The following is a 25,853-nucleotide window of genomic DNA, read 5'->3' on the forward strand; positions in this document are numbered from 1 at the left end:
TTTAAGCCCGGAGGGGATGTGGGCGAATTTTCTCAGCCCACGTGCGTTTTGTTGGCACCCTTCTTCTGGCATATTCTGCTTCATCAATAGTCATTCGCACACTCGTCTAGTTTTAGATTATAAGCTATTTGAGTAGTGTCCGAATTGCTCAGAGCAGTGGGTTCTCAGCAACATGGGATAAATGATTAAAAAGTAGCCGAAGTCTTCAGTCAATCACAGCATGTTTATGGAGCCCTCGTGAGTGCCATGCACCGCCCTAGGGCACAGAGCTAGATGGTGGTGTCTGCGCCTCCACTTAAGGCCCGTATGAAGAATGCCGAGCCCCCGGTACACACCAGGCAGGCATACGCAGATACACACCCCCGACCTCCTGAGGCGGGGGGCCTGGACTGGGAGAACATTTCAGGAAATGGGTGGCAAATGGCATAGGACCAGAATGAGGACAACTTCAATAGGTAAAAATGGCAAAGGAGGGCACCTGGGTGGGGGGAGCCCTGGCGAATAGTAGGTGAGGGAGTGCAGGAGGATAAAAGGGCATCTGTCTGCTGGGAGTAGAGGAAGAGACAGGCATGGGGGAGCTAGACCTGGGAGAGCCACAGCTAGCTTCCAGAAGTTCTGCGGCAGCTCTCCAGCGTCTCTGGGATTGATCCCACTGTTGTAAAAAATGCCTCTTGAGGACATTGGGGAGCACTGGACAAGTGCATTTCCCCTGCCACCCTGGAGAGAATATAAAATAGGGTCATTTAAGCTCTCTAAACTTAATCTCCTCATTTCTAAAAGGTGTTTCTTAGGATTGCCATGAAGATCATATGGGATGAGTTAGGTGCCTTCCAAATAATAAAGATTGTATAAGGAGTTATATATAATCTCTCTCTTACACACACAGACACACACCCCACACCCTCTGAACTAAACTTTCCCTGTGACTCCTCCATCCTGCTTAGACATATAATAGAAAGTAAATTACAATGATAATCAACCAACTTTTATTGAGCTCTTGCCCCATGGCAGGTGTTATTTTAGCGCTTTATATTCATTCCTTCCTTTAATCCTCAAATCCACCCTTTGAAGTCGCTACCCGGCCCAAGCAGAGGAGGAAACTGAGGCTTAATCACAGAGCTGGAAGGGACAGAGCCTCCACTGTTGGACCCAAAGCCAGCACCCCTGGATCGACCTCACTTCCATCGGCTTTGCTCCCCAGCAAGCTGGCTATTTAGGAAGGAAATGGAGGCAAACCAGGGTACTCCTGCCCATCCCCCCCTCTTCCTCCTCTCTTCCTCCCATCCCGCCCCCCCCCTCCAGGTCCCCCAGCAGAGGTCCTGGTGCTGAATGGGGGATTGTTTTGCTTCTCCCTCCTGCCTCTGAATGTTGATGTTTTGGGTCATTAAGGGGCTCGGAGTTGGGGTGGGGGGTGGGTTATGACCCTGGCAAAGGCCTGAATAGCCATTGTTCCTTTTCTTCCCCCCTTGAATGGAATTCTGTCCCTGGTCTTGGTGTCTCCCTCTGGGTTGGAGGAGGGGGTGGGTCAGGGGCCGGCGAAGGGGAGCCTTTTCCCACCACTTTGATGGATAGAGCTTAAGCTGACAGATGCGAGATTCAAGCACCCTTGGAGCTGTCCCAGGCCCCCTCACCCTGCCTTGACCCTGGCATCTTCAGCCTTGATGTTGATACCCATGAAATGAGCCCTGATTGGGCGTGAGTCTGAATCCAGGTTTGGGGTGGGTAGGGGAGGAAGAGGCAAGAGTTACAGACCTAGTTTCCCTCCAGTGCTGCAGGCTCATTTCTGCTCTGCAGCTTCCCTGCACTAGCCCTGGCCCCCCTTCCCTGCCCCCCTCCCCCCGTGAGACTGAAAATGAAGACAATCCTATCTTTAGGAGGGTTTGGGCTTTTGAAAGAAAGATGTTAGAGAAACAGAAAATTATTATGATCATTATTACTGCTTTGATACACGATTGAAAGCTCGCAAGTGTTAAGAGAGTTCTCTCAACCTGATTTTCTATTTTTGTTTTTACTGCACCCTTAAAGGGACAGGGAGCGGGATCTCTAGCTCCACCGCTGGGGGGCTGCCTTCCTGGAGACAGTCTTCTTCCTCTGCCCTCTAGGCTTCCGTGACCCTTTGTTCTTTCTCTTCATAGCCCTCCAGGCAGGGGCATTTAGAGAGTAGGGGAGAAGTGATATGATTCTTATGAGCACCTACTCTGTGTTGAGGGCTTTAGGTGCCTTAGTGCAAATTTCAGGGTGCAGGAGAGATCCAGAACCTGGCATATACAGATACATATTTGTTGAATGAATAAGTGGGTCACATTTAATTTTCACAAAAGTTCCGCGAAGGACTCACTGTTTCTCAGGGGAGGGAAGGAGGTTGGGGAGTTCTACATAAACTGGGAAGTGAATCAGTCTGGCCGCAGACCAAGGTCTCCCGACTAAGAAGGGGCAGGTGCTCTTTGTGGTACCCCGCACGGCCCCACACCCTTCACACTGCCACCCCGGGCCTCCGCACAGTCCTCGAGGCAGGAAGGGTCTCGTTCAAAGCCGATTCCTCAGCAGGCAGCCTAGGGCCCGCCCACAGCGGGACCGGCTCCCGTTTGCCTCTGAAGGGAACACAGTCCAGTTTCATTGCTTGCTGACCCTGACCCTGTCCTCCGTCCCACTGTGGCAGGGACCCTCCGCCCGGTTCGCCGCAACTACTACGACCCGGCCTCGGCCCCCGGCAAGGGCGTGGTGTGGGAGTGGGAGAACGACAACGGTTCTTGGACGCCCTATGACATGGAAGTGGGCATCACCATCCAGCACGCCTATGAGAAGCAGCACCCCTGGATCGACCTCACTTCCATCGGCTTCAGCTACGTCATCGACTTCAGCACCATGGGCCAGATCAACCGGCAGACCCAGCGCCAACGCCGCGTCCGCCGGCGCCTGGATCTCATCTACCCCATGGTCACCGGCACCCTGCCCAGGGCCCAGTCCTGGCCGGCCAGCCCCGCGTCGGCCGCCTCGCCCGCGGCCCCGCCCTGCTCCTGCCCGCAGTGCGTTCTGGTGATGAGCATCAAGGCGGCCGTGGCCGACGGGGGCACCGGGCCCCTGCAGCCCCCAGCGGCCCGCAAGAGCATGCCCCCACCTGGAGCGCTCAAGCTGCCCCCGCCGCCAGGTCCCGGGGCCAAGCCACTGGACAGCACGGGCACCGTCCGAGCGCCGGGGAAGACTGTCGCATCGCAGGCGATCCGGCGACAGGCCTCCAGCGCGCCGGCAGGGGTGACGGCGGGCTCTCCCGCCAGTCCCCCCGGAGCCAACGGCAAGACCGGAAGGGTGGCCCTGGCGACCTTAAATCGGACCAGCCTGCAGCGACTGGCCATTGCCCAGTCCCGGGTGCTGATCGCCTCTGGGTAGGTACTTCCAAGGCTGCCTCTGAGCATTTCCATCAAGGAAGGGCATAGGACCCGACTGAGCTGGGCCAGAGATGAAAGAGGGGCTGCCCAGACTTAAGCTCCCTGTCGTCTTGTCCTGACCCTCTGGTTGCGGGTGGAAGGCAGCATGGTGTGGTGGCTAAGGGTGGGCTTGGCCTCTGGGGTCCGTCAGAGCTTTGCCATAGCCATGTGATTTGGGACAGAGCCCTAACATCCCAGAGTCCTGACTTCCTCCTGTGTAAATGCCGGTGATAATCCCCATGTTAGGCTAGCTGCTGAGGGTTCAAGGTTACACACACCATGCCCTAACAGGCAGTACTAAATGGGCTCCCACCAGGATCTATCTGGTGGGAGCTTTATCACCTCATTTAAGCAAGTAGGCATTTCGATCCCATTTTACCCATGAAGAAATCAGAGGTTCTCTTGCTCAAAGGCTCGGAGCAATCATTGGCTGAGGCCAAGATTCAAACTTCGGGAAGTCTGACGTCAGGGCCAGACTATTCTGACTCGGCCGTGCTGCTTCTCTGTAGGCACCCACCACAGTGCCCGACACACAGTAGGTGCCACGTGAGGTCAGCCCCTTTCCTTGGTCTCTCTGGAGACTGGAGGGGTAACTCCAGATTGGAATTAACAGCGCATATTTAGCGAGTACTTACTATGTGTGCCAGGCACCTTCTGTGCGTCGTCTCAGGACTTCCTGTGACAGCCTGGTGTTGCTGTGGGTTCTGTGATCACTGTTTTTTATGATCTTCTTGGTCTTCCCAATCTTCAAATGGGAGAGACCCAGGTCCATGTGGTGCCCACAGCCTTTGCCTTGCCAGCTCCTGATTTCTGGTGAGATGGGCCTCTCACAACGGCCTACTCTTCCTTTCTCCAGAAGGGCCTGACCCCACCTGTGACCGCTGAGCCCCAGGCGGTCAGGGCGGTTTGCAGTGAGGTTGAACCCCTGAGTGTGAAATTCAGGCTGCCCAGAGGAGGCTGTCTGCACACAGAGGCTCAGCAGTGGGAGGAAAGAGGAGGAGGGTGTGCTGCAGAAGGAGAGGCCCAGCCTTCACTCCGGCCTCTGCCACTAAACGAAGCCACAGAGCCTCTGCAAGGTCCAGTTTCCTTGTGCATGAAGTGGGGATCATCAGGCTCGCCTTGCCCGCCCCATGGAGTCATTGTGGAAACCTCCACAAAGGGAGTTCATCCCTTGAGAGCTTACCAGATGCACTCTCCAGTGTTACCTCATTCCCTGGCCCTGTGTCAGGCATGGGCACCAGCTCAGAATTAACTTTCCAAGGAGGGCCACACGGCTCAGGTGTCATAGAGTGGGGGTTGGAGCCCAGGGTTTATTCCCCTCGTCCTCTGCCCTATTGGCTAAAGCTCAGCTCCTCGCTGTATGTGAAGGCAATTTATAAATGGTAAAGTGCTGGTCAGATGCATGGGATTTTCCTATGACTACTTCTGAGCTGGCAGAATATTTGGGAGAGGGGAATGGGCACCTGAACCACACCACTGCTCTCTTTCTTCCCCAGGTCAGCCAGCAGCCTCCTGGGGGCCTCTGACAGAGTTCTGGGGTAATTATTTGTGTGGCAGAGGGAGGCTCGGATAGTGGACAAAAAACACAGCCTCCAGAGCCTGACAACCCAGGCGGGAACTCAAGTACCTTGGTGTGTAACTTGGGGCAGATTATGCACCCTCAGTCTTCAGTTTGTTCATCTGTAACATGGGAGAGTAATAGTACCTTCCTTCTCAGGGCTGTCACGAGAACTGAATGAAATACTCCGTGTCTAGATTTAGCACAATGTGTGGCACCTAAGAAGGGTTTGGTCAGTATTAGCTGCTCTTATTCACCTGTGTCTATTGAAAGTCGCTGAACTGAAGTCAGAGCTGAGCAGAGTCTGATGCCCCACCTCATTGCTGGCGCCCTTGGCAAATGCCAAGTGACCTCACGCCATAACTGAGGGGAAGGACTCCCAGATCACTTTAAATCTCACCCAGGGAGCCAGCCGGCAGCTCTTCATCTCTCCGCTTTATTCCCCCTGCCTGCCAGTGGAATTGGAGCGAGAGAATGGCGCGGAGGTCCGGGCAGCGCCCCCCTTCAAAAGGGCTATAGAAACGAGCTTTTTTCTCTGCTCTGTTTTCCTGACAGGGGAGGCCCCGCCCTACCCCTCTATCTTCCAGCCCTTTCCTTTTTCTACCTCTTACCACCACCCTCACCCCCCCCCCACCACCTTCTCCTCCAGTCTTTCTTGGCCATTTAATTAGCGTGCTTGTCCCCTTTGTGCGGCACTGCCATCGACCTTCTGTCGTGGACTGGCCCCTTCCCCTCCTCTCCCTGTCCGCGAGCTCTTCAAGCAACTTTCCCACGGAAAAAAGGAAGACCAGGGCGGGCGGGAGAGGTGGGCTGAGGAGAAGGGTTTGCGGGGAACAAAAGACCCTGTGAATTATTCAGAGACACAAGCAGGGGGTTTCTAAAGAGACGAGAGGGGGGCTGCGGAGTGGCCCCTCTGGCCCTCTCCTCCAGAACTGAGGCTTCTCTATCTCTGGCGAGACTTCGGTTGCTGGAGAGACAAGACCGTTGTCCGGCCTGAGGATTCCTGGGTCGGCTCACAACTCCCCAGAAAACCCCCACTCCTTCTCACCATGGTATCTGCAGAGCTTTTCTCCTGCTGTCGGCCCCCTCCTTCTGCCACCTTGCCAGCTCTTCTCTTTTCTTAGTTCTGTGCTTGAGGGACAGAAATGGAAACTGAGAACAGCCCGGCGGCATGGGGGAGGGAGTCTTCTGATGGTTAGGCCAGACGGCTTTGGCTGAGCCGAGTTGCCGGGAGGATGTGAGCCACATGCCAGTCATTGCGTTGCCGATTTCTGGAAGGAGGGCTCAGGCATGACAGCTGGGGCGCCCGCAGGGTGCCACCGGTGGGGACGACATGGGCCACCTCCCTGGTTTCCATTTTAACCAGTCACCACCGTGGGGGAGGAGCTGATCAGGTAAGGCCAACTCAACAATCCTAAGCATTGCCCCCCTCTCAACCTTACACTGTACGCTCGATGTCCTCAAGAATCTGAGAAAATTGGACTATTACAGCAGGAAAAAGCTTTATCGAGCTCAACTTCCTCTTATAGTTGGGAAACAAAAATGTAAACAACCACCCAATTTGCATAGAGCTTGCCTGTTTACAGATTATTTGACCTAAATCCTCTCAGGGACCCTGGGGACAGAGATGGAGGTGTCCTGTTTATGGGTGTGGTGACTCGGATGTGGTCAGCGAAGTGCAGGGAGGCTGTGTGGCTCCACCAAAGGCACAAAGCCGGGCCAAGCTGGCCCTCCACAGTGCCCTTCTGCATTCCGTAAGCAAACAGCCCCCTCCACCAGTTCACTGCCACCATCCAGAGCCTACCGACACGTTGTCCCTTTCCTGGAAAGACAGGGACACCGCCTCTCCCACAGTATTTCCCGGAGTCCAGGGTCCTCATGCAGACCCTCCCTCTCTTCAGGCCTGGCCCCCTCCCCGGGTTCTTGGGCTGCCCAGGGTGTGCTCTGGGGATTGGACTCTTTCCTGGTTAACCAGATTGGGTGTGGAAACCTGCCAGTCCAGTTTGTGGGAACAAAGGTGGCTTTTGTCACCCAGATCACAGCTACTTATCAGCTGGGGTGGGGGGGCCGCCTTGGAGCTGCTAGGGGCAAGGCAGGTGCGGGGCTGGACTGCGAGCGCTGCCCCCTGGTGGGGAGCCGGGGAATAGACCCTCCACGCGGGTCCCCAGACCAGCTGTGGGGAGCCCAGTCAGCTCGGGTGGGAGACCCAGGGCTCAGGCAGCTGCCTTGCTCTTAAGCACTAAGGTAGGGAATCTTCAGGAAGTCCCCCTGGCATCTGCTAACTCCAGACCCTCACAGGTTCACAGGTAAGGAGATTGAGGCTCGGAAAAAATTGAGGGAGGTCATGAGGAGTTAACCGGCAGGGTTGGGACTCGAACCTGGTTTTCCTGACTCCCATCCACCCTACCATGCCTGGCCCTGTGGGGCAGGCCACGGAGTCCAGAAGCAAGGCTGGGCCTCTTTCCTTGGCTGACTTTCCTTTGTGTTGAATGCAGCCTTCCCCTCCCCCCATGCGGGTTTGATTTATCCTGGGGGGAAAGTAGCCTGTGGTGGCCTGTTGAGACACAAACACTCCCACATTTGTTCTTTCACATCCTTACAGCCCCAGCGCACATGTCAGCATCCCGGGAAGGGACAGCACCCCCCCCCCCACCGCCCCCGCCAAAGATTCAGCCAGGGAAGCACCCATCCCTGCGGGCTTGTGGGGGACAGACAGAGCCCCTGCTCAGCCCCATGCCAACTCCTCTGTCTTAGTCGCGGGTTTATTCCATACTCTCTCTGCGCTCCCATGTTCTCTGTCTGTAACGTGGGGTGATAGCAGGTTCACACGGACACGAGAATGCAGCCCGGTGCGTGGCTACCACAGTGGGCTCCGTGGCCAGACTTCCTGGGTGGGAATCCTTAGCTGTGTGGCCTCCATCAAGTTTGCTTAACCTCTCTGTGCCACAACCTCCTTGCCTATTAAAACGAGGTTGAGGATAATAGCCCCTCTTGCGTCGGTTGTTGGAAGTCTGAGATGGATTTATACACCGTGAGCTGTTACGACTGTGCGTGGGACCAGGTGGGTCCTATGCCTCTTCGCCATGACCACACATAGAGGGAGGGCCACGGGCTGTCTTGTCCACTGCTGTGTCCCCAGGCTCTAACGGAACGTCCCAAACGGAGTAGGGCTCAGTAGGAATGGGCAAATAAACAAATAATAAACTATATAAAGACACAACAGAACATGCCCTTCCCCCTCCTGTTTTCCCTGCACAGCCCTGCCCCCACAGCAGAACTGTTGGCTCCTGGAGTCATCTGTGACCCAGTCCATGTGTCTCCAAGCCCACTTCCCCTCCGAGCCCAGCTGTAGAAGCCTGGGTGGTGGTGGGGGGGTGGGGCGGGGAGATGGCGCAAGACCCAGCCCCACGTGTCCTCTATTTTTCTCTTCGGCATCGTGGGAGGGCTTGCTTTTCCCAGGCAGCTGTGCGGACTCCTCTCCAGCCTGGCTCGGGTTTCTGGGGAGAAGGACAGAAAGAGGAGGAGGCTTTGCCTGATATTTAGATTTCTCAGGGAAAAGGAGGGGTGACAGCTATTGGAACAGTGGTTTCCCAATGCTGGGCTGCATCCTCTCAGCAGAAGCTGGTGGAAATTCAGGTTCTTGCCCCGCGCCCCCCGGTGGGAATTCTGATTCACACTGGGGGCTCTGTCTTTTTAAAAGCTTCTTCGGTGACTCTTATGTACACCCAGGTTTGAACTTGCTTCTTTATTTATCGTTCTGTCAACCAATACTCACTGAATGCCTGCTAGTGTCAGGCTCTGAATGAAACAAAGATATTTGCCCTTACAGAGCCTCTGATTCTGGAAGGGAAGGTAATAAAGCAACAACTTATTTTTAAAAAATCTTAAGTTCCATGAAAAAAAAATAGCGCGAGGTAAGAGGGATTGAGGTGGGATGAGAGGGATGAGTCATAGTATTAAATGAGATGGTCTTAGGAACCTCACGAAAAGGTCAGCCACGACCGGAGGATCCGTAGGAGGAGGCTGAGCAGCTCTCTGGTGGTAGAGCCTTTCAGGCAGAGGGAACAGTGTATGCAAAGGCTCCGAGGAAGGGGCATGGCTGGCATTTGGGAAGAAGAGCTGGAGCCGAAGGAGATGGTGAGCGATATGTGGAGAGACCAGGGAGGTGAGGGCTTGAGAGTGGAGGGCGTTGGCAGGTCACACAGGGCTGTGTGGGCATTGCTGGGACCTTGGGTGAACTGAGGAGCCATTCTGAGTTTTGGGGTTCTGAGTGGAAGGGTGACCTGGTCTTAGATTTTAAAGGTAACGCTTCTAGGGATGCCAGGGTGACTCAGTCGGATGAGCATCCGATTCTTGATCTCAGCTCAGGTCATGATCTCAGGATCCTGGGATCGAGTCCCACATCGGACACCACACTCAGCTAGGAGTCTGCTTGAGATTCTCTGTCTCCCTCTCCCTCTGCCCCTCCCCCCCAAAATAAATCAATAAAATCTTTAAAAATAAATAAAGGGAACCCTTCTGGTTGTGGTGCTAAGAACTGACTCTGACTTTAGTAGGGATACGTAGTTTCTGTATAAAAGGGGAACCCCTCAGTGGGTGAATTTTGGGGTTTCCAACACTGACCCATTTTGTCCCGCTTGTCAAAACCATAACGTACCTGTTCTTGCCTTCCACAGGGTCCCCACCGTGCCAGTGAAGAACCTAAATGGGTCCAGTCCTGTGAATCCTGCCTTGGCAGGTAAGAGAGACCCTGGGCTGCCCTTGCTTGGGGCAGAAAAAGGAAGCAGTAAAGTCGGTAGTGAGCAATTTATAAAAGAGAAAGAATTAAAGTGAATGAGGATTTTAGGAGTAGGGCTGGAAGGGCAGGAAGAGTGTGGGGAGAACTGATTGTTAAAAGCAAAGCATGCTGTTGAAGGTGAGTGAATGCATATATTTCTGGGGAAAGCTACGAGGAAGGGGAGGTAGAGAATAAGCGGGTTCCGAGAACTCTGCTGGGAAGCAGGAGGGTAGGTTTATGGGGAGGGGAGTTTATGGGATGTTGGGAGCTAACTCTGCAGTCCTTCTTCATGCCCTGCCCTTCCAGGAATCACTGGGATTCTCATGAGCGCCGCGGGGCTGCCTGTGTGTCTCACCAGGCCCCCAAAGCTGGTCCTCCACCCACCCCCGGTCAGCAAGAGCGAAATCAAATCCATCCCAGGGGTTTCCAACACGAGCCGCAAGACTACCAAAAAACAAGCCAAGAAAGGTATTGGCCTCCTTATCTTGAGGGGTACAGGAGTCAAAGGTTTGGGCCCCAGCCTTGGCTCGGCCATCATCACTAAAGGTCATACCCATGGCTTCACCCTGTGTGCCTTCATTTCTGCCTCTGCTAAGTGGGCCCAGCTAGTACCTGTTCTGATGATGGTACCAAAGTGGATTGTGTCTGAATCAGATGGAGACGCTTTTAAGAAGGATAAAAATGCAGCACAGAAATATAGAAACATAAAACCACGAAGTGTGACGCAAATAAAATACAATACAGAGGAAGATCGCTGTGGCACTGGAACCCAAACAGACTGGGTTCAAACCCCAACTTTGCCACTTGCAAGTCGTGTGACCGCAGAGAGTCTGTTTTCAGACCTTTCTGCTGGGGTGAAAATGCTCACAGCCAGTATCGGGCAGGGGTGCCCCAGAATGCATCCATGCAGCTAGGGAGTAACCACTGTCCTGTGTCCCTCTAGAGCCCCTAGACTCTGGCCATGCGAACCTTCCTTCAGGGCCTCCTTCCCGCCTGTGCACAATCCGGCAACTAAGGGGTCAGAATCTGTGCCTACACACTCGCCCCGAAGGACCCCCTCTCAGCTCTGCGGCTGCCCTTTCTGGCTGCTGGTACTGGTTGTTAAATGTTTTGACCATCACCCCAAGCCCCCACCCTGCAACCACGTTTTGCAGTTCCAGTGGGATCGCACCTACATGGTAACTTGGCCCAGGGCCTGGCAAGTAACAGGCTCTCAATTAAAAGAAGCTTAATTCTTAGAAGCAGGACCGTGGCAAGGAAGGGCCTGCCTCCCGGCTCTTGGTGGTTGCATGATCCGCCTCTTCAAACCCTTGCCCTACTTTCCTGCTCCATCAAAAGTTCTCTACTTAAATGAACTCGATTGCCTTGTTCATCATCTGATGGGAAATGACGGGATTTCACACTTTCGCGCTCTTCCTGTGATTATTAATAGCTCACGTTGGACCCTTAGCTGGAACAGCTCTAAAGGACTGTGCGTCCATCCGCTCTCTGAATTGTCAAAGCAACCCTCTGAGCAAGAGCTGTTGCTCTTCCCCATTTTATAGGTGAGAAAACGGAAGCTCAGAGCGGCTAAGAGACGTAGGTGCCCAGGGAGGCACTGACCCTTTTTTGGCCGAGTCATCCTGCCTCCTGCCTTCAGACTGGGGCTGCCGCCTCCGGGGCCCGTCCCCAAAGAAACTCCGGAATCACGGCAGCCTGGCGAGCTGCTTCCCCACTGCAGGGCTGTCTCTGCTCGCAGCAGAGACAAGAGCCGGGAGGCAGGCCCTTCCTTGCCACGGTCCTGCGTCTAAGAATTGAGAGCCTGTTACTTGCCAGGCCCTGGGCCAAGTTACCATGTAGGTGCGATCCCACTGGAACTGCAAAACGTGGTTGCAGGGTGGGGGCTTGGGGTGATGGTCAAAACATTTAACAACCAGTACCAGCAGCCAGAAAGGGCAGCCGCAGAGCTGAGGGGGGGGTCCTTCGGGGCGAGTGTGTAGGCACAGATTCTGACCCCTTAGTGGCCGGATTGCGCACAGGCGGGAAGGAGGCCCTGAAGGAGGTTCAGCCGACAAACAGCATCCCGAAGCTGTGGGCACCGCTTCCTGCTTCCCCAGGGAAATAACATCACCCCGACACCACATTATAGATCGAGACAGTACTTAGCACGATGTAAAAGGAAAGTGATAAGCCTACCTCATGGGGGGTTTTTTTGTTTTTGTTTTTGTTTTAAAGATTTTATTTATTTATTTGAGAGAGAGAATGAGATAGAGAGAGCATGAGAGGGAGGAGAGTCAGAGGGAGAAGCAGACTCCCCGCTGAGCAGGGAGCCCGATGTGGGACTCGATCCTGGGACTCCAGGATCATGACCTGAGCCAAAGGCAGTCGCTTAACTGACTGAGCCACTGAGGCGCCCCAGGTTTTTTTTTTTTTTAAAGATTTTATTTATTTATTTGAGACAGAGAGAATGAGAGACAGAGAGCATGAGAGGGAGGAGGGTCAGAGGGAGAAGCAGACCCCCCGCGGAGCAGGGAGCCCGATGCGGGACTCGATCCTGGGACTCCAGGATCATGACCTGAGCCGAAGGCAGTCGCTTAACCAACTGAGCCACCCAGGCGCCCCTTGTTGGTTTTTTTTTTTAACGTGTAACAGTTTACACAGTTCCTCCAGCTGTCGCCTCACCACATGCTTTGGGCATTGCCCAGGCTCTGATTATATGGAAGAGAAACCCACTCAGCCTATCTCAGGCCAAAAGCGGGTTTGTTGAAAATAGGTACGGGGTGGGGAGGGGGCGTTTGTCAGGGAGAAGACTGCAGGAGGTAAAGATGGGCACGAACACCTCCCACCTCCTCCTCCATCTGCTGATTCCCTTTCAGAGTCTAAAATCCGATTGCAGAATGAATTCCTCCCCTTTCCTGCTTGGAGCCTGGCTGATAACTCCCCTCTCTGGCATGCCCCACTTGACAAGGCTGTTTGACCCCTTATGTCTGTCTTGGTGGCCCACCAACCATCCTGTCCCCCAACAGGTAAAACCCCTGAAGAAGTGTTGAAGAAGTATCTGCAGAAAGTCCGGCACCCGCCAGATGAGGTGAGCGCAGGGGGAGCAGGTCAGGACTTGCACCCCCCAGCATTTCCCCTGCCGGATTTTTCTGCAGGATGCAGTGGGAGCAGCTTTCTGTGTCCTGACTGGTACAGAGCTGGTCAGAGCTGACACAGGGCTCCGAGGTTGGTGGTCTGGAGCTGCAGACACCCCCTGACCCCCCACCCACCCCGTTCAGCAAAGGGCTGATTGATTCTAAGCCACCTTTCCATTAACAGTCTGAATTTAAGACCAACAGTAGGATAAGCTACATTATCATATCATGAACTGACTTTTCAATGGGTTTGATGGCAAAGGCGAAAGATTTATGCGATCTGAAGAGAAACCAGAGTCAATGGGTTTGATGTAGATCGGTGGTTCTCAGCCAGAGGGATTTTGCATGTCTGGAGGGGAGAGGGAATGCTTGTGGGCACAGGCCAAGGATGCCAAACACCCACCCGTGCCCAGGACAGCCCCCTCAGCGAAGAATTCTCCAACCCCAAATGCAAGTAGCACCAAGGTTGAGAAATCCTCTTATAGACTTATTTAAGTAGCAGCCCGTCTGGCACACTTGAGGGGCAGTTCCTTTGCAAACGTTCAGCTTAAAGGGTCTATCGGCAAGAGTCTATTTCCTCCCCAAGTCACTGGAGAACACCAGGAAAGGACAGTGCATCATCCATAGCCCTGAAGGAGATTACAGCTTTGGGGGTGAGCCCCAGGTAAGCACGGACCACCACCAGCAATTATTTGAAGAACTGTTCTGTTGTGTAAAGTGAGGTAAAGCTATATTGAGATTCCCAAAGGCACATCTGTCTCTACCTTGGTTTGTGAGTTTTCTAGAAGAGTAGGAGGGACAGTTCGCCTGACTTCTGACCATGCAAGAGTCACGGTGGAGATGCTCTGGCTTCCTGGGCCAGGTGAGAGCTGACAGCTTCTCTGCTCTGTACCCCCTCCCCCAGGACTGCACCATCTGCATGGAGCGCCTCACGGCCCCCTCGGGCTACAAGGGCCTGCAGCCAACAGTCAAGCCTGACCTGGTGGGCAAGCTGTCCAGATGCGGCCACATCTACCACATTTACTGCCTGGTCGCTATGTACAACAATGGCAACAAGGTTAGTGCCGGCCCGTGGGGCGCCCACCTCCCACGCTGGGCCCTGTTGGGGTTGCACCCCGGTGATCAGGATCAGGCCTCCACAAAATGATAACCTGTCTTAGCCAACTGCCCCCAGTCTCTACACTGGGTGGGATGGTCTGAGAGGTATAGACTTCCAGTCCCTGAGGGGTTTTTTTGGCGGGGGGGTCCATGACAATGGGCCCGTGGGGGTGTTCATTACTACCAGTGTAGATGGATTTCCCTAATTACTTGTCCTTCTCCAGGGCTAGTGATTTTCATTACAATTCATTTTCTTTCTTTTTTGTTTTCAAGATTTTATTTATTTATTTGACAGAGAGATAGAGAGAGAGCACAAGTAGGCAGAGAGGCAGGCAGAGGGAGAGGGAGAAGCAGGCTCCCCACTGAGCAGGGAGCCCGACGTGGGGCTCGATCCCAGGACCCGGGATCATGGCCTGAGCCAAAGGCAGACGCCCAACTGACTGAGCCACCCAGGCGCTCCTACAATTCATTTTCTTTGGACAATTTCAAAACACCCTCAATTGCCCCTTCAGAGGCATTAGGGACTGTTGCCAAAGTATTCCTGGTAGGCCTTTGAACCTCCCTGTTGGAGGAGGGGAGGGCCGTTTGTGGTGCTTGTCTTGTCCATCACTGATGGTGGGGTGGTATTCCTCCAGGAGGCTGGTTCCCAGGAATCTGAGAGTCTCCTGAGATGACAACTCTCTCCTTACACTGTTCGAGCTTTTACGAAGCCACTGACTCTTCTCAAGTTCTTTGCTGTCCTGGGAATAACCATCACTCCCCTATCTCCATGAATTCAAATCCTACTTGCTTCTCCAGACCCAGCTTGGATGGCATCAGAGTCTGAGATTTCCCTGGTATCGCCAGCTGCTTATTCATCCCCCCTCCCAAAAAAAAGTCTTCGGAGAGTGCTATGGACTTCTCTTGCTGTGGGAAAAAGTAGAGGCAAGAGAGGCAGCAGACCCAAGCTGGAACCCTGGCTTAGCAACTGAATGACCTTGGGCCAGATTTTCAATCTCTGAGATTTCATTTTCCATCTGGAAATGGAGATAAAACAACACCTACTTGCAGGGTATTATTACCATTATTATTCAATTTGATATCTCCTAGATATGATAGCTGTAATTTTTTCCCCTTCATCTTTATATAGTCCTGTGATTTAAGTTCCCATAGTGCTGACCTTGGGATCTTTCTCGTCTCAGAGAGCTCAAGCTCAGTCACTGATGGATGATGCCTGTCTGGTCTGGTGCTCACTTTTCTGACCCTAGGTTAAAAGGTTTCATTGGGATTTTGCGTTTTAAGAGGTTATTTTGGATTTAAAGGGGGTTTTAGCACATTCATTCCATTTTTGGTATCTGTTTTCAAGAATAATCTAGCACCTCTGTATTTACTTCCATAGTGCTTCAGAAATATGTCTCAAGACACTGGCCTTCATTCTTTTTGCACTAATACTTTGAAGCATGCATTTTAAATTTTCTTTGCACAGAAGAGGGAACAAGAGGGCCCAGAGACAAATGAAGTGATTCACCCCCAAGGTCATGAAGCAAGTTAAGGCCAGAGCAGAGAGCGGGACCGTGGGCTCTTGACCCCAAGCCTTGGGTTCCTATCCATTGATCACATGAAGGAACCTTCTCCATCACCCTGAATACAAGTTATTCTTTTAAATTCATAGAGCTTCCATTGAAAAGTCCCCAGATAGCTCCACAGAGGATCTCTGTCCTCCTGAGGTGGTGCAGACGTCCTGGAGCACTCCGGTCCCTGTTATGCCACAGCCCTTTCTGCACACGCGGCTCCCTGCTCAGGTCTTCCTTCTCACCCACTCTCTTCTGGAAAGCCTGGGAACAAGGCTCCTCCCACCCATGCAGTTCACGCCTCGCTGGGCCCCGCTCTGAAGCCAGGGCCCCTTATATCTCTGCATCCGGAGTCTGGCCCTGCCCCCCAACACAGCCCCCAAGGTGCAATGCGGAGCTGGGGTGTTTACACACACCTGCTGGGGCCCTGGCCTTCAACTGTGCTGTGCCTCAGTTTCCCTCCCTGTCAAAGGGACTCATTTTTAAGACTAATAGTAATAATAAGGCTAATATTCCTTTTCAGCCACTATCAGGTGAGGCCAGAATGAAACAAGATGTAAACTCTGTTGTAAGGTTTAAAATGCTATAACTAACAACTCATTCCCTCCTTCACTGCATGTGCAGACCTTATCCTCCCTCCTTCAAAGCCAATTCACAGCTCTTCTTCAGGGATCATTTTCTTTTTCTTTTTTTCTTTTTAATTTTTATTTATTTGAGACAGAGAGAATGAGAAAGAGAGAGCACATTAGAGGGGGGAGGGTCAGAGGCAGAAGCAGGCTCCCCGCCGAGCAGAGAGCCCGATGCAGGACTCGATCCAGGGACTCCAGGATCATGACCTGAGCTGAAGGCAGTCGCTTAACCAACTGAGCCACCCAGGCGCCCCCAGGGATCATTTTCTTAAAAGTCAGCTTCATCTACTCCGGCACATGGCACCCACTTTGTCTTTTCAGAGCAGTGGTTTGCAAACTGTATGAACATTAGACTTGCCACAGAGATGATAAGAGCACGGGTAACATTTAGATACACCACTTCATGGCGTGCAAGATTTCCTGTGGGTTATCTAACTTAATCCTTCCAACAACCCGGTGAGATAGATACTATTATTTTCCTTGTTCTGTGAAAAAACAAACAAACAAACAAAAACAAAAACAAGACTCAGAGAGGTTAATTAATTTGCTCAAGGTCACACAGCAGGTAGATGGCAGAGCTGAGAATCAAATCCAGGTGGTTTGACTTCAGAGTTCTTACTCTTAACCGCTATGTTCCGTAGGTAACCCCCTACCCCCAACCAGTCCAACTCGGTGTCCTGGGGTGGGGTCCAGGCATCTTTATTTCTAGCGAACTCCTCAGGGGTTGTGATGCTTGGCAGTTTGGCAATGGCTACTCCCTGGTACTTTGTTGTCTGCCCCACTCATTTGGTACTTAGCGGATAAATAATGATTTAACCTGCCCCCGTGAGCTGGTCTCCCTTTCAAGGGTGGGGTCTCTCTTACATGCCCCTTAGCAGGGAGCTGAGTTGTGGGATTTACTTATTTGGGTGCATTTCGTTCCCCTGGCCCTTTATCTTCGTTTCCTTCCAGCGTTAGGTGGGGAGGTTGTTACCAAAACTGATTCCCAATGTGGCTGTTCCGGCCTTGTCCCCTCAGGATGGAAGTCTGCAGTGTCCAACCTGTAAGACCATTTATGGAGTGAAGACAGGCACCCAGCCTCCGGGGAAGATGGAGTACCACCTCATCCCTCACTCCCTGCCTGGCCACCCCGACTGCAAAACCATCCGGATCATCTACAGCATCCCTCCCGGCATTCAGGTGAGCTCACTCTCAGCCACTGGCTATTTTTTTTTTTTTTTTTAGGTTTACATGTTGGCAGGAAATATGTGTGTCTTAATCTGTTCAGGCGGCTGTAACAAAATACCACAGACTGGGTGGCTTTTAAACAACAGGAATTTATTTCTCGCAGTTCTGGAGGCTGGGAAGTCCAAGGTCAAGGTGCTGACAGATTCACTGTGTGGTAAGGGCCTGTCTCCTAGTCCATAGATGTCTTTTTGCTGTGTCCTCATGGCAGGAGGGGCCAGGGAGCTCTCTGGGGTCTTTTTCATAAGGGAGGGTTCCTTTCTGATCCCATTCAGGAGGGTTCACCTTATCACCCCCAACCCCCCGCCACGGCCCCGCCTCCAAATACCGTCACCTTGGGGTTAGATTTCAACCCATTAATTTCGGAGGGACACAGACTTTCAGTCTACAGCATCCCATCAGCTTCCTGTCCTTTCGTGCAAAATGCATTCTATTCCAATAGTGCCCAAAGTCTTAACTCATTCCAGCATCAACTCGAAAGTCTAAATCTGAGGTCTGGCCTACAGACCATGTAGATCAGAGGTGGGAGAGACCCCAGGTGCAAGTTCCTGTCCAGCTGGGAACCCGTGAAACCGAACAGGTTATGTGGTGGAGCCCCCACGAACGGGATGGGTGCCCTTGTAGAAGAGCCCCCAGGGACCCCCTCCCCTTGCCTCATCGAGGCCACAGGGAGAAGACAGGCTCTGTGAACCAGGAAGGGGGTGCCCACTAGACGCTGGATCTGCTGGCGCTAGACTTCCCAGCCTCCGGAATGGTGTCAAATACACTTGTGTTGTTTAAGCCGCCCTGCCTGTGGCATTTGGTTACAGCAGCCCGAGAGGGCTAAGATAATTTTATACTGTGAAAAGTTTCCTTTCTCCCATCTACACGGTCTCAGCCCCTGCCCCTGACCTTCCGCCATTGTTCTGACTTTCTTGCGTTCCCCCAGCTTTCTCTCTGCCTGCGCAGCGAAGATGCTTTCCGCCCCGCCCATGCGCACCCAAAACATGACATATTAGACACACCGTTCTGCGCCCTGCATTTTTCAATTAACAATAGAGTTTGTAGATCTCCCCATGTCAGTATATCTTCCTTGTTCCTTCTTAGCTCTGGGTGATAATCCATCATGTAAATGTACCATAGTTTATATTCAACAGTCTCCATTTGACGGGCATATGGATTGTTTCCAATCTTTTACTACAATAAATAATGCTGTAGTGAAAAACCTTGTATGCCTGTGAGTGTATCTGTAGAATAATTTTCCAGAAGTAGAGTTTCTTTGTCAAATGGCATTTGCATTTAATATTTGATAGATGTTCCTTGGCTTTGATTTGGGGGAAGGGCATTTCTCTCCTCTTTTGATTCTTTGAAAGGCAGTCCTAAGGAACAAATTGAACAGTATTCCTGCCAGTAAATACAAATGTGTTCCTTCCATCACACATTGAAGCTTTTCCAAAATGATCTAGGGTACTTACTGGATTCGTTTATTGGGCAAATATGTATTAGTTTATCCTTCCCTCCTCCCTCCTCCTTGCCTTCTTCCATTTTGTCTCTTATTTTTTTTAAAGACTTTATTTATTTGGGAGAGAGAGATTGAGAGAGGGAGAGAGCATGAGCAGGGGGAAGGATAGAGGGAAAGGGAGAAGCAGACCTCCCGCTGAGCAGGGAGCCCCCACACAGGGCTCGATCCCAGCACCCCGAGATCATGACTTGAGCCGAAGGCAGACGCTTAACTGACTGAGCCACCCAGGCGCCCCTGTCTCTTATTTAACAAATATTGAGAGATGGATTATGGGCCAGGCACATTCTAGGTGCTGGAGAAACAATGGTGAACAAAACGGACAGTCCTTGCTCCCCTCATGTCCCCACTCAAGGGGGATGAGGAAGACCACAGACAGATGCGCAACCAAGGACTTCCAACTAGTGATAAGTCACATGGAAGAAATAAAACAGGGGTGTGTGATTGTCTGTAAAAGAAAAGAACTGAATAAAAAACATGGTTCTTCCTTGAGGGACTTACCAGCCAGTCAGGAAAAATAAATACACATCACAAAACTATAGAGCAAAACACGGTGTGCACCATTGATGAATGCTGTGGGAGGCCACACAGGGTCCCCAGAGTCTGGCAGACCTGGGTTCTGACTGCTGGTTGACTCCTTATTGGCTGGGACTTTGGGCGACCCCTTGACCTTTCTGAGCTCGGTTTCTTTATCTGTATAGCTGGGAACCTCCTGTGCAGAGGGTTTGGAAGGCTAGGAGATGACATTTGTATGTGCACATTGTGGTATTGGGCGCAGTGCTGAGGTTCTAGTGCCTGGTCACTGGCCTTATTGGAGTATGGTACTTCTCAGGGTGAGGAAGAGGGCTTATGTCTGTCTATCTGGGAGGGTCGGAGGAGACTTTCTGGTGCAGGGCACATGGTAGTAGAGCTTGGAGAACCATGAAGAAATGGAGAGATTTGTAGTGGGAGGACACAGCGGAGTTGTAGCGGGGAGGAAATGGGGGTGTTGGAAGAGTTTACTTTGGGATTTATGACTTGCAAAGGTGGGGCATGGGAGGAGGGCGCATGAAGGGTGGAGAAGCCTAGGCGGGGAAGGAAGACCGCGGCCAGGCCATGGGAGGATGCCAACATGTGGGGGGCTACAACTTCCCCTGCCAGGCTGGGGAGCACTGAGAGGCTGCTGGGCAAGACTAGCATCATGGAAAGTTGTGCATTGGGAATGCGGCTCAGGAAGGTCTGCCGGGCAGAAGAATGAGGGGTGATGACCTGATAGGCCAGTTAGGAGGCCACTCTGGGTCATGGGGCCCGAACGCGGGAGGCGCTGGGGACAAGAGAGAGCGAGATACAGTTGGATGCAGGGGCCGCTGAGACTTCTGCAATGACTGGAGGCATCCAGTTTGGATGGTAGCGACACGACTGACAACATGGGAGTCGGAAGAAACAGCTGACGGCCCTGTGGTGGCAAGTAGAACAGACTGAAGTGGGCGAGGATCGGGACAGGGCAACTCTTTTGCAGGAGGCTCTTTTCCCAGCCTCCGGGACTGAAGAACGGAGAGGTGGCACTAGGCGGTAGAGGGGCCCCAGGCCTGTGTCAAGGGAAATGCCTCTGTCTGCGGTCAGGACAGCCGCTCTGTAGACCCACCCTGAACGTCCACAGCAGGACACGAGGGCCACGTCTGTCCCTGTCCCCAGAGACTCCCAGAGACTGCACGGGCTTGGGCTCCCATGAGGAGTCGAGAACTAGGAGCTCCGCCTTCAGAGAATGATTCCCTGGAGGAGAAACTCTGATCCAGGGAGGCAGAGTTGTGACTGTTCCGCTTAGTGACAGGCCGGGAGCAGGCAGCCCTGCTGGGTCGGTGCCAGGCGGGCGTCTGGGTTGGCTGCACCCCGGGCACATCCCAGGCGGGCGAGGCGCGGGCAGAGCCGTGGTGGGAATCGGCCCTTCCGTGGGGCAGCCTGGCCGACAAACAGCCGTGGCCGTGAGCGTGTTGTAAATGTGGGGTGATTTCGCATGAATGCAGAATTCAGGGCTGTCAGGTCCCGCATCTCCAAGCATCTCCAAGAAGACGGTGTTGTGGCTCTCAGCCCACAGGGACCTTTCCCTTTGCCGATATCGCGCTCAACGCTGTTCAGTTTGCCAAATGATAGATGATCTACCGCGCTATTAAAAATTTTCTTAAATCACAGGATTTTAACATCAATTTGGAACCACCATCCATTATGAAACAAAAAAGCAAAAAACCCCTCAAAAGTCTGTGTTTTCTGGCAATCTTGGCATTCATGCATTCATTCACTCGTTCACTCATTTTTTTCAGCCAGAACTCATTTACCATTTGTGTGAGATCTTGTGCCAGGAGCTGCATGGAATTATCATTATTATATTGGTTTCATCTAGAAGGGATTTTTCAAAGGCTTCCACAGACCCTCACGGGTCAGAGATGCTCAGAAATTACAGGCAGACCTTTGTGTGTGGGCGGGGACGGGTTGGGGGAAGTATGTGCAGTGGTACTGGGAGAAAATCCCGCCCTTTTCATGAGCTGCTCAGGGGGCCTGTGGACACATTCTGGACCCTGATTACCAAGCCTGGCTTCTGGCTGAAGTCTGCTTCAGTTTCTTTCCCACCCAGCGGCCCGAGACTGCTTGCCTAATTGGGGTATTGGTGCACCCCACGTTCACTGCCGCATTATTCACAATAGCCAAGAGAGGGAAGAAACCTAAGTGTCCACCAGTGGATGAATGGATAAAGAAGGTGATCACACGGCCCCTGAATCAGAGGCACTTTTGTGATTCTGAGTAGTTTGGAGGCAAACCGTTCAGTGTGCCCCAGGAAACCTGGACTTAAGTTTTGGCAAAGCCATCAGAGAAGCCCAGTAACCTCTCTAGGCTGCAAGTTTTCCTCTTTTGTAAAACAGAAGAGCCGGCATAGCTGTTGGATGATGATGATGAACATTTACTGAGTTCTTACTATGCTCTGGGGCCAAGCGCACTTAACATTCATATTCTCCCTATTTAACAGCCGGGGTATCCACACCCCAAGAGAGGGCTCCAGCCAACACCTCTGGGAGGCGGCAGCTCTGGGTCCAAACCCAGATGAAACTGCTACTCTCACAGCTTTGGGATCTGTTCTCTGTCTAGACACTACGACCCTTATTATTGTCATCATTATTTGAATTAGTCACGGTCTGCACAACTTTGTTAAAAATATTTTGAACACTGCCCTTCGCTGTCTTTCTTTCTGCTTTCAGGGGCCAGAACACCCGAATCCTGGGAAGAGTTTCAGCGCCCGTGGCTTCCCACGACACTGCTACCTTCCGGACAGCGAGAAAGGGAGAAAAGTAAGAGCGGGCGTCTGGGTGGGGTGGGGGAGGATTTACTTCTGTGTCAGGGCCCCAAGTTTTGCTTCCTGCCATGCACAGGCTAAAAAGAGCGGGGTCTCTTTTTACTCTAGATGCACATGGTAACAAGGTCATATTTGAGTCAGCCATAGGTAAGGGTAGATAGGATTAGAATTTTTTCTCTTGCAGGGTGGTGGGGGTACGGCTCTTTCTTCTCCTGGATAATACCGGCAATAATTGATCTATTTTAGGATCCTTTCTCTCAGGCTTTGCTGCTTAGCAGCTGGTCCTGGGACCAGTACCGGGGGCCACACCTAGAAGCTTGGTAGAAATGCAGAACCTTAGAACCTACTTCATTTTAACAAGATCCCAGGTGATCTAATAGCACATTAAAGCTTCAGAGGCACTGCCTTGTGGCAGGGATCTTAATGTGGGGGAGGTTACTTTTTTATAATGTACTTTTGTATTCTCTGACTGTCCCAAAAAGGCAGAGGGAAAAAAATCACTGGGTTTCTGGATTCCCAGTGATTCATGGTCAGGCTTCAGTGGTTCTATGAATTGTAAAGTTAGAATGAAGTTTTTATGTTCATTTTTCTGTGGCAAAGGCCAGAAAATCATTGGATTTTCAAAACCTTCCCTAACCTCAAAAAGGATAAGAACCATAGATCTAGGGGGTGTTGTGCCCCTTGTGGGGTGCTAGGGTGCAGTGCTGGACGAGAGGTGGATTTTATTTTATTTTTTAAGATTTTATTTTATTTATTTGAGACAGAGAGAGTGAGAGAGAGAATGAGCAGGGGGAGGGGTGGGGCAGAGAGAAAGGGAGAAGCAGACTCCCCGCCGAGCAGGGAGCCGGATGCGGGACTCAATCTCAGGACCCTGAGATCATGACCTGAGCCAAAGGCAGATACTTAGCGACTGAGCCACCCAGGTGCCCCAAGAGGTGGATTTTAGCTAGCTTTCTCCAGGTCATGCTGTGTAACAAACAACCTCAGTCTCAGAGGCCGACTTCAACAAATGTTTATTTCTCACGCACTTTGCATGCCAGTGGCTGTGGCTTGTTTGTTGCTTGAGTCAGCTCAGTCTGCTCCATGGGGCTCCATGCCCTGGAATCCAGCTTGAAGGAGCAGCCCTTCTGTGATCTATGCCCTTCCCATGGAACTGGGCCGAGGACCAAGAGAAAATCCAAGTGGAATGGTACAATCCTACTAGAGTTGCCCCTGAAAGCTTGTTGCTCCTACTCACATTTCACCAGCCTTGGGCACTATGCAAGCAGTGGGGTCGTGAACTGCCTACAGTTGGGTCCCATGGCAAAGGGTATGGATATGTTCTCCTCTTACAGAGGAGAAAGCAGATCGTTTGGAACAATGAGAAAATCAACCACATTGTGAAGATGTGCCCAGTGCAAGGTCCTCAGATTAGGAGTCAGGCTTAGTCCTGATACCTGATTGCCCTGAACAGCCCCAAATCGGTACCTGAGCCCCAGATCGACTGTCCCAACTGCTGGCTAAACATGTCCACTGTGAAGTCCTACTGCTAAAACTTGAATCCTCTTGCCAAGAGCTGCTCCTCTTCCATGCCTCCTTCCCCATGTTAATGACATACCCAGGATCCCTGGGACCCAGATTGGACACGTTAGTGGACCCTTGCTCTGAACGACACCCCACTTGGGGCATTTCCCTGTGAACTGCCCGCTAAATTGACTCCTTTTCTAATCCTGCCACTCCCAACCTAGTAAATCCTTTCATCTACCAGGTTAAATATCCTTTTTTTTTAAAGTAGGCTCCATAAAAAAAAATAAAAATAAAAAAAGTAAAGTAAAGCTCCATGCCCAGTGTGGAGCGCAACACAGGGCTAGAACTCACAACCCTGAGATCAAGACCTGAGCTTTACTCTAGATGCAGTCTTAACAGACTGAGTCACCCAGGCGCCCCACATGTTAGATATCCTAAAGCACGGTTTCTAGCATCAAGCTTTTTTGTTGAGAAGAAATAAAGTAGGAAAAAAACCCAAAAAATTGTTTTGATGTCTTTCCCTTCCTTCTTTACAATGTACAGCCTTCTCAGCTTGGCATATAAGACCTACTACAGTGTGGGTCTAAGCCTTCCCCTCATACTAATTCCTCACCTTTATCCTTCATTTGTCTGCTGGTCTGGGGCCCTAACCTGGGCTCTTGCACAGCAAGGTAATAAAGAGCATGGGTTTGGGAGCCAGACTGGCTTTGGTCCGAGTCCTAGTTTTGCAGTTTACCAGAAGTGGGGACTGGCATAAAGATGAACATTCTGAAGTCTTATTTTCCGGATCTATAAAACAGCGGTGATCATTTCTATCTGCATGGACAGGATGTTGTAAAAATTAAATGAAAGTAGCATTTGTAAAATGCCCAGCGTGGTGAAAACTATTGTTGTAATTACACACGCTTCAGTTCATAATTTTTTACTGTGTCTACATGTCCTTTTCTACTGATATACAGTTGACCCTTAAATAACTCAGGGGTCAGGGGAGCTGGCCCCCATCCTCCTGAAGTTGATATCCACATATAACTTTTTTAAAAAAGATTTATTTATTTGAGAGGGAGGGAGTAGGGAGGGAGTGGGGGGAGGGGCAGAGGGAAAGAATCCTCATGCAGATCCTCCACTGAGCACGGAGCCTTACACAGGGCTCCATCCCAGGATCCTGAGATCAGGACCTGAGCCAAAATCAAGTCGGACAGTTAACTGCCTGAGTCACCCAGGAGCCCCTCCACATAAAGCTTTTGACTACCCCAAAACTTAACCAGTAATAGCCTACCATTGACCAGAAGCCTTGCCGATAACACAAGCAGTCAATTAACACATATTTTGTATGGTATGTGTATGACATGCTGTATTCTTACAATAAAGTAAGCTAAGCAAAAGAAAATGTTATTAAGAAAACTGTAAGTGCTGTCCTGTAAAAGTTTTTATAGGACTGTAAAAAAAAAAAAGTCCGCATATAAGTGGACCTGAGCAGTTCAAACCCATGTTGCTCAAGGGTTAACTGTATTCACACCCTCCTCTCCCTCGGATACTCGGTTCAAAAGCATCTTCCTCCCTGAAATCTATACAGATTCGCATCTGAGAGTCAACAGAGTAGTGATTCAGACCATGGACAGGCAGTGAAGTCAGGCAGTCCTGAAGTCAAGGTCCCCCTCTGCGCTTGCCTGGTGTATGACCAGGGCAAGTCTTATTCTGCTGAGCTTCTTCATCTGCAGAAAGGGGATTAAGGAGAATACCTGTTGTATCTGATTGTTGTAACTACTACATGACCCAGTGCTTGCTACTTGTAAGTGAACACTCAGGGGAGGTCGATCATATTTCTAACGTATGCTATTGTTATTGTTTGGACTGTTATAATTTCCCACCTCCAGCCCATACCATGTTGACGGTAGTTCTTTTTTTTTAAGATTTTACTTATTTATTTGACAGAGAGAGACACAGTGAGAGAGGGAACACAAGCAGGGGGAGTGGGAGAGGGAGAAGCAGTCTTCCCGAGGAGCAGGGAGCCCGATGCGGGGTTCGATCCCAGGACCCCGGGATCATGACCTGAGCCGAAGGCAGGCGCTTAATGACGAGCCACCCAGGCGCCCCAGTGTTAATAAATCTTAAAAAAAAAAAAAAAAAGAGGGCGCCTGGGTGGCTCATCATTA

The 25,853-nt window shown here is 51.6% G+C and overlaps 1 protein-coding gene across 2 annotated transcripts in view; it reads left to right on the top strand.

Annotated features, from left to right (window-relative positions):
* The first annotated feature begins 2,540 nt into the window (after positions 1-2,540).
* Positions 2,541-25,853, top strand: part of DTX4 (deltex E3 ubiquitin ligase 4) — a 28,342-nt gene continuing 5,029 nt past the window's right edge. Inside the window, exons 1-7 of one of the 2 annotated variants that reach the window (XM_035012925.1) lie at positions 2,541-3,383; positions 9,660-9,721; positions 10,067-10,228; positions 12,766-12,827; positions 13,778-13,930; positions 17,168-17,329; positions 22,100-22,189. In XM_035012925.1, the coding sequence (XP_034868816.1) occupies positions 2,767-3,383; positions 9,660-9,721; positions 10,067-10,228; positions 12,766-12,827; positions 13,778-13,930; positions 17,168-17,329; positions 22,100-22,189 (1,308 nt within the window). In that variant the 5' untranslated portion in view covers positions 2,541-2,766. The remainder of the gene's footprint in view (positions 3,384-9,659; positions 9,722-10,066; positions 10,229-12,765; positions 12,828-13,777; positions 13,931-17,167; positions 17,330-22,099; positions 22,190-25,853) is intronic. The other variant, XM_035012924.1, reaches the window with a different exon arrangement.

Source organism: Mirounga leonina, unplaced genomic scaffold (genome assembly GCF_011800145.1).
Source record: "Mirounga leonina isolate KUSES-001 unplaced genomic scaffold, KU_Mleo_1.0 Mir_166, whole genome shotgun sequence".
Taxonomy (NCBI): domain Eukaryota; kingdom Metazoa; phylum Chordata; class Mammalia; order Carnivora; family Phocidae; genus Mirounga; species Mirounga leonina.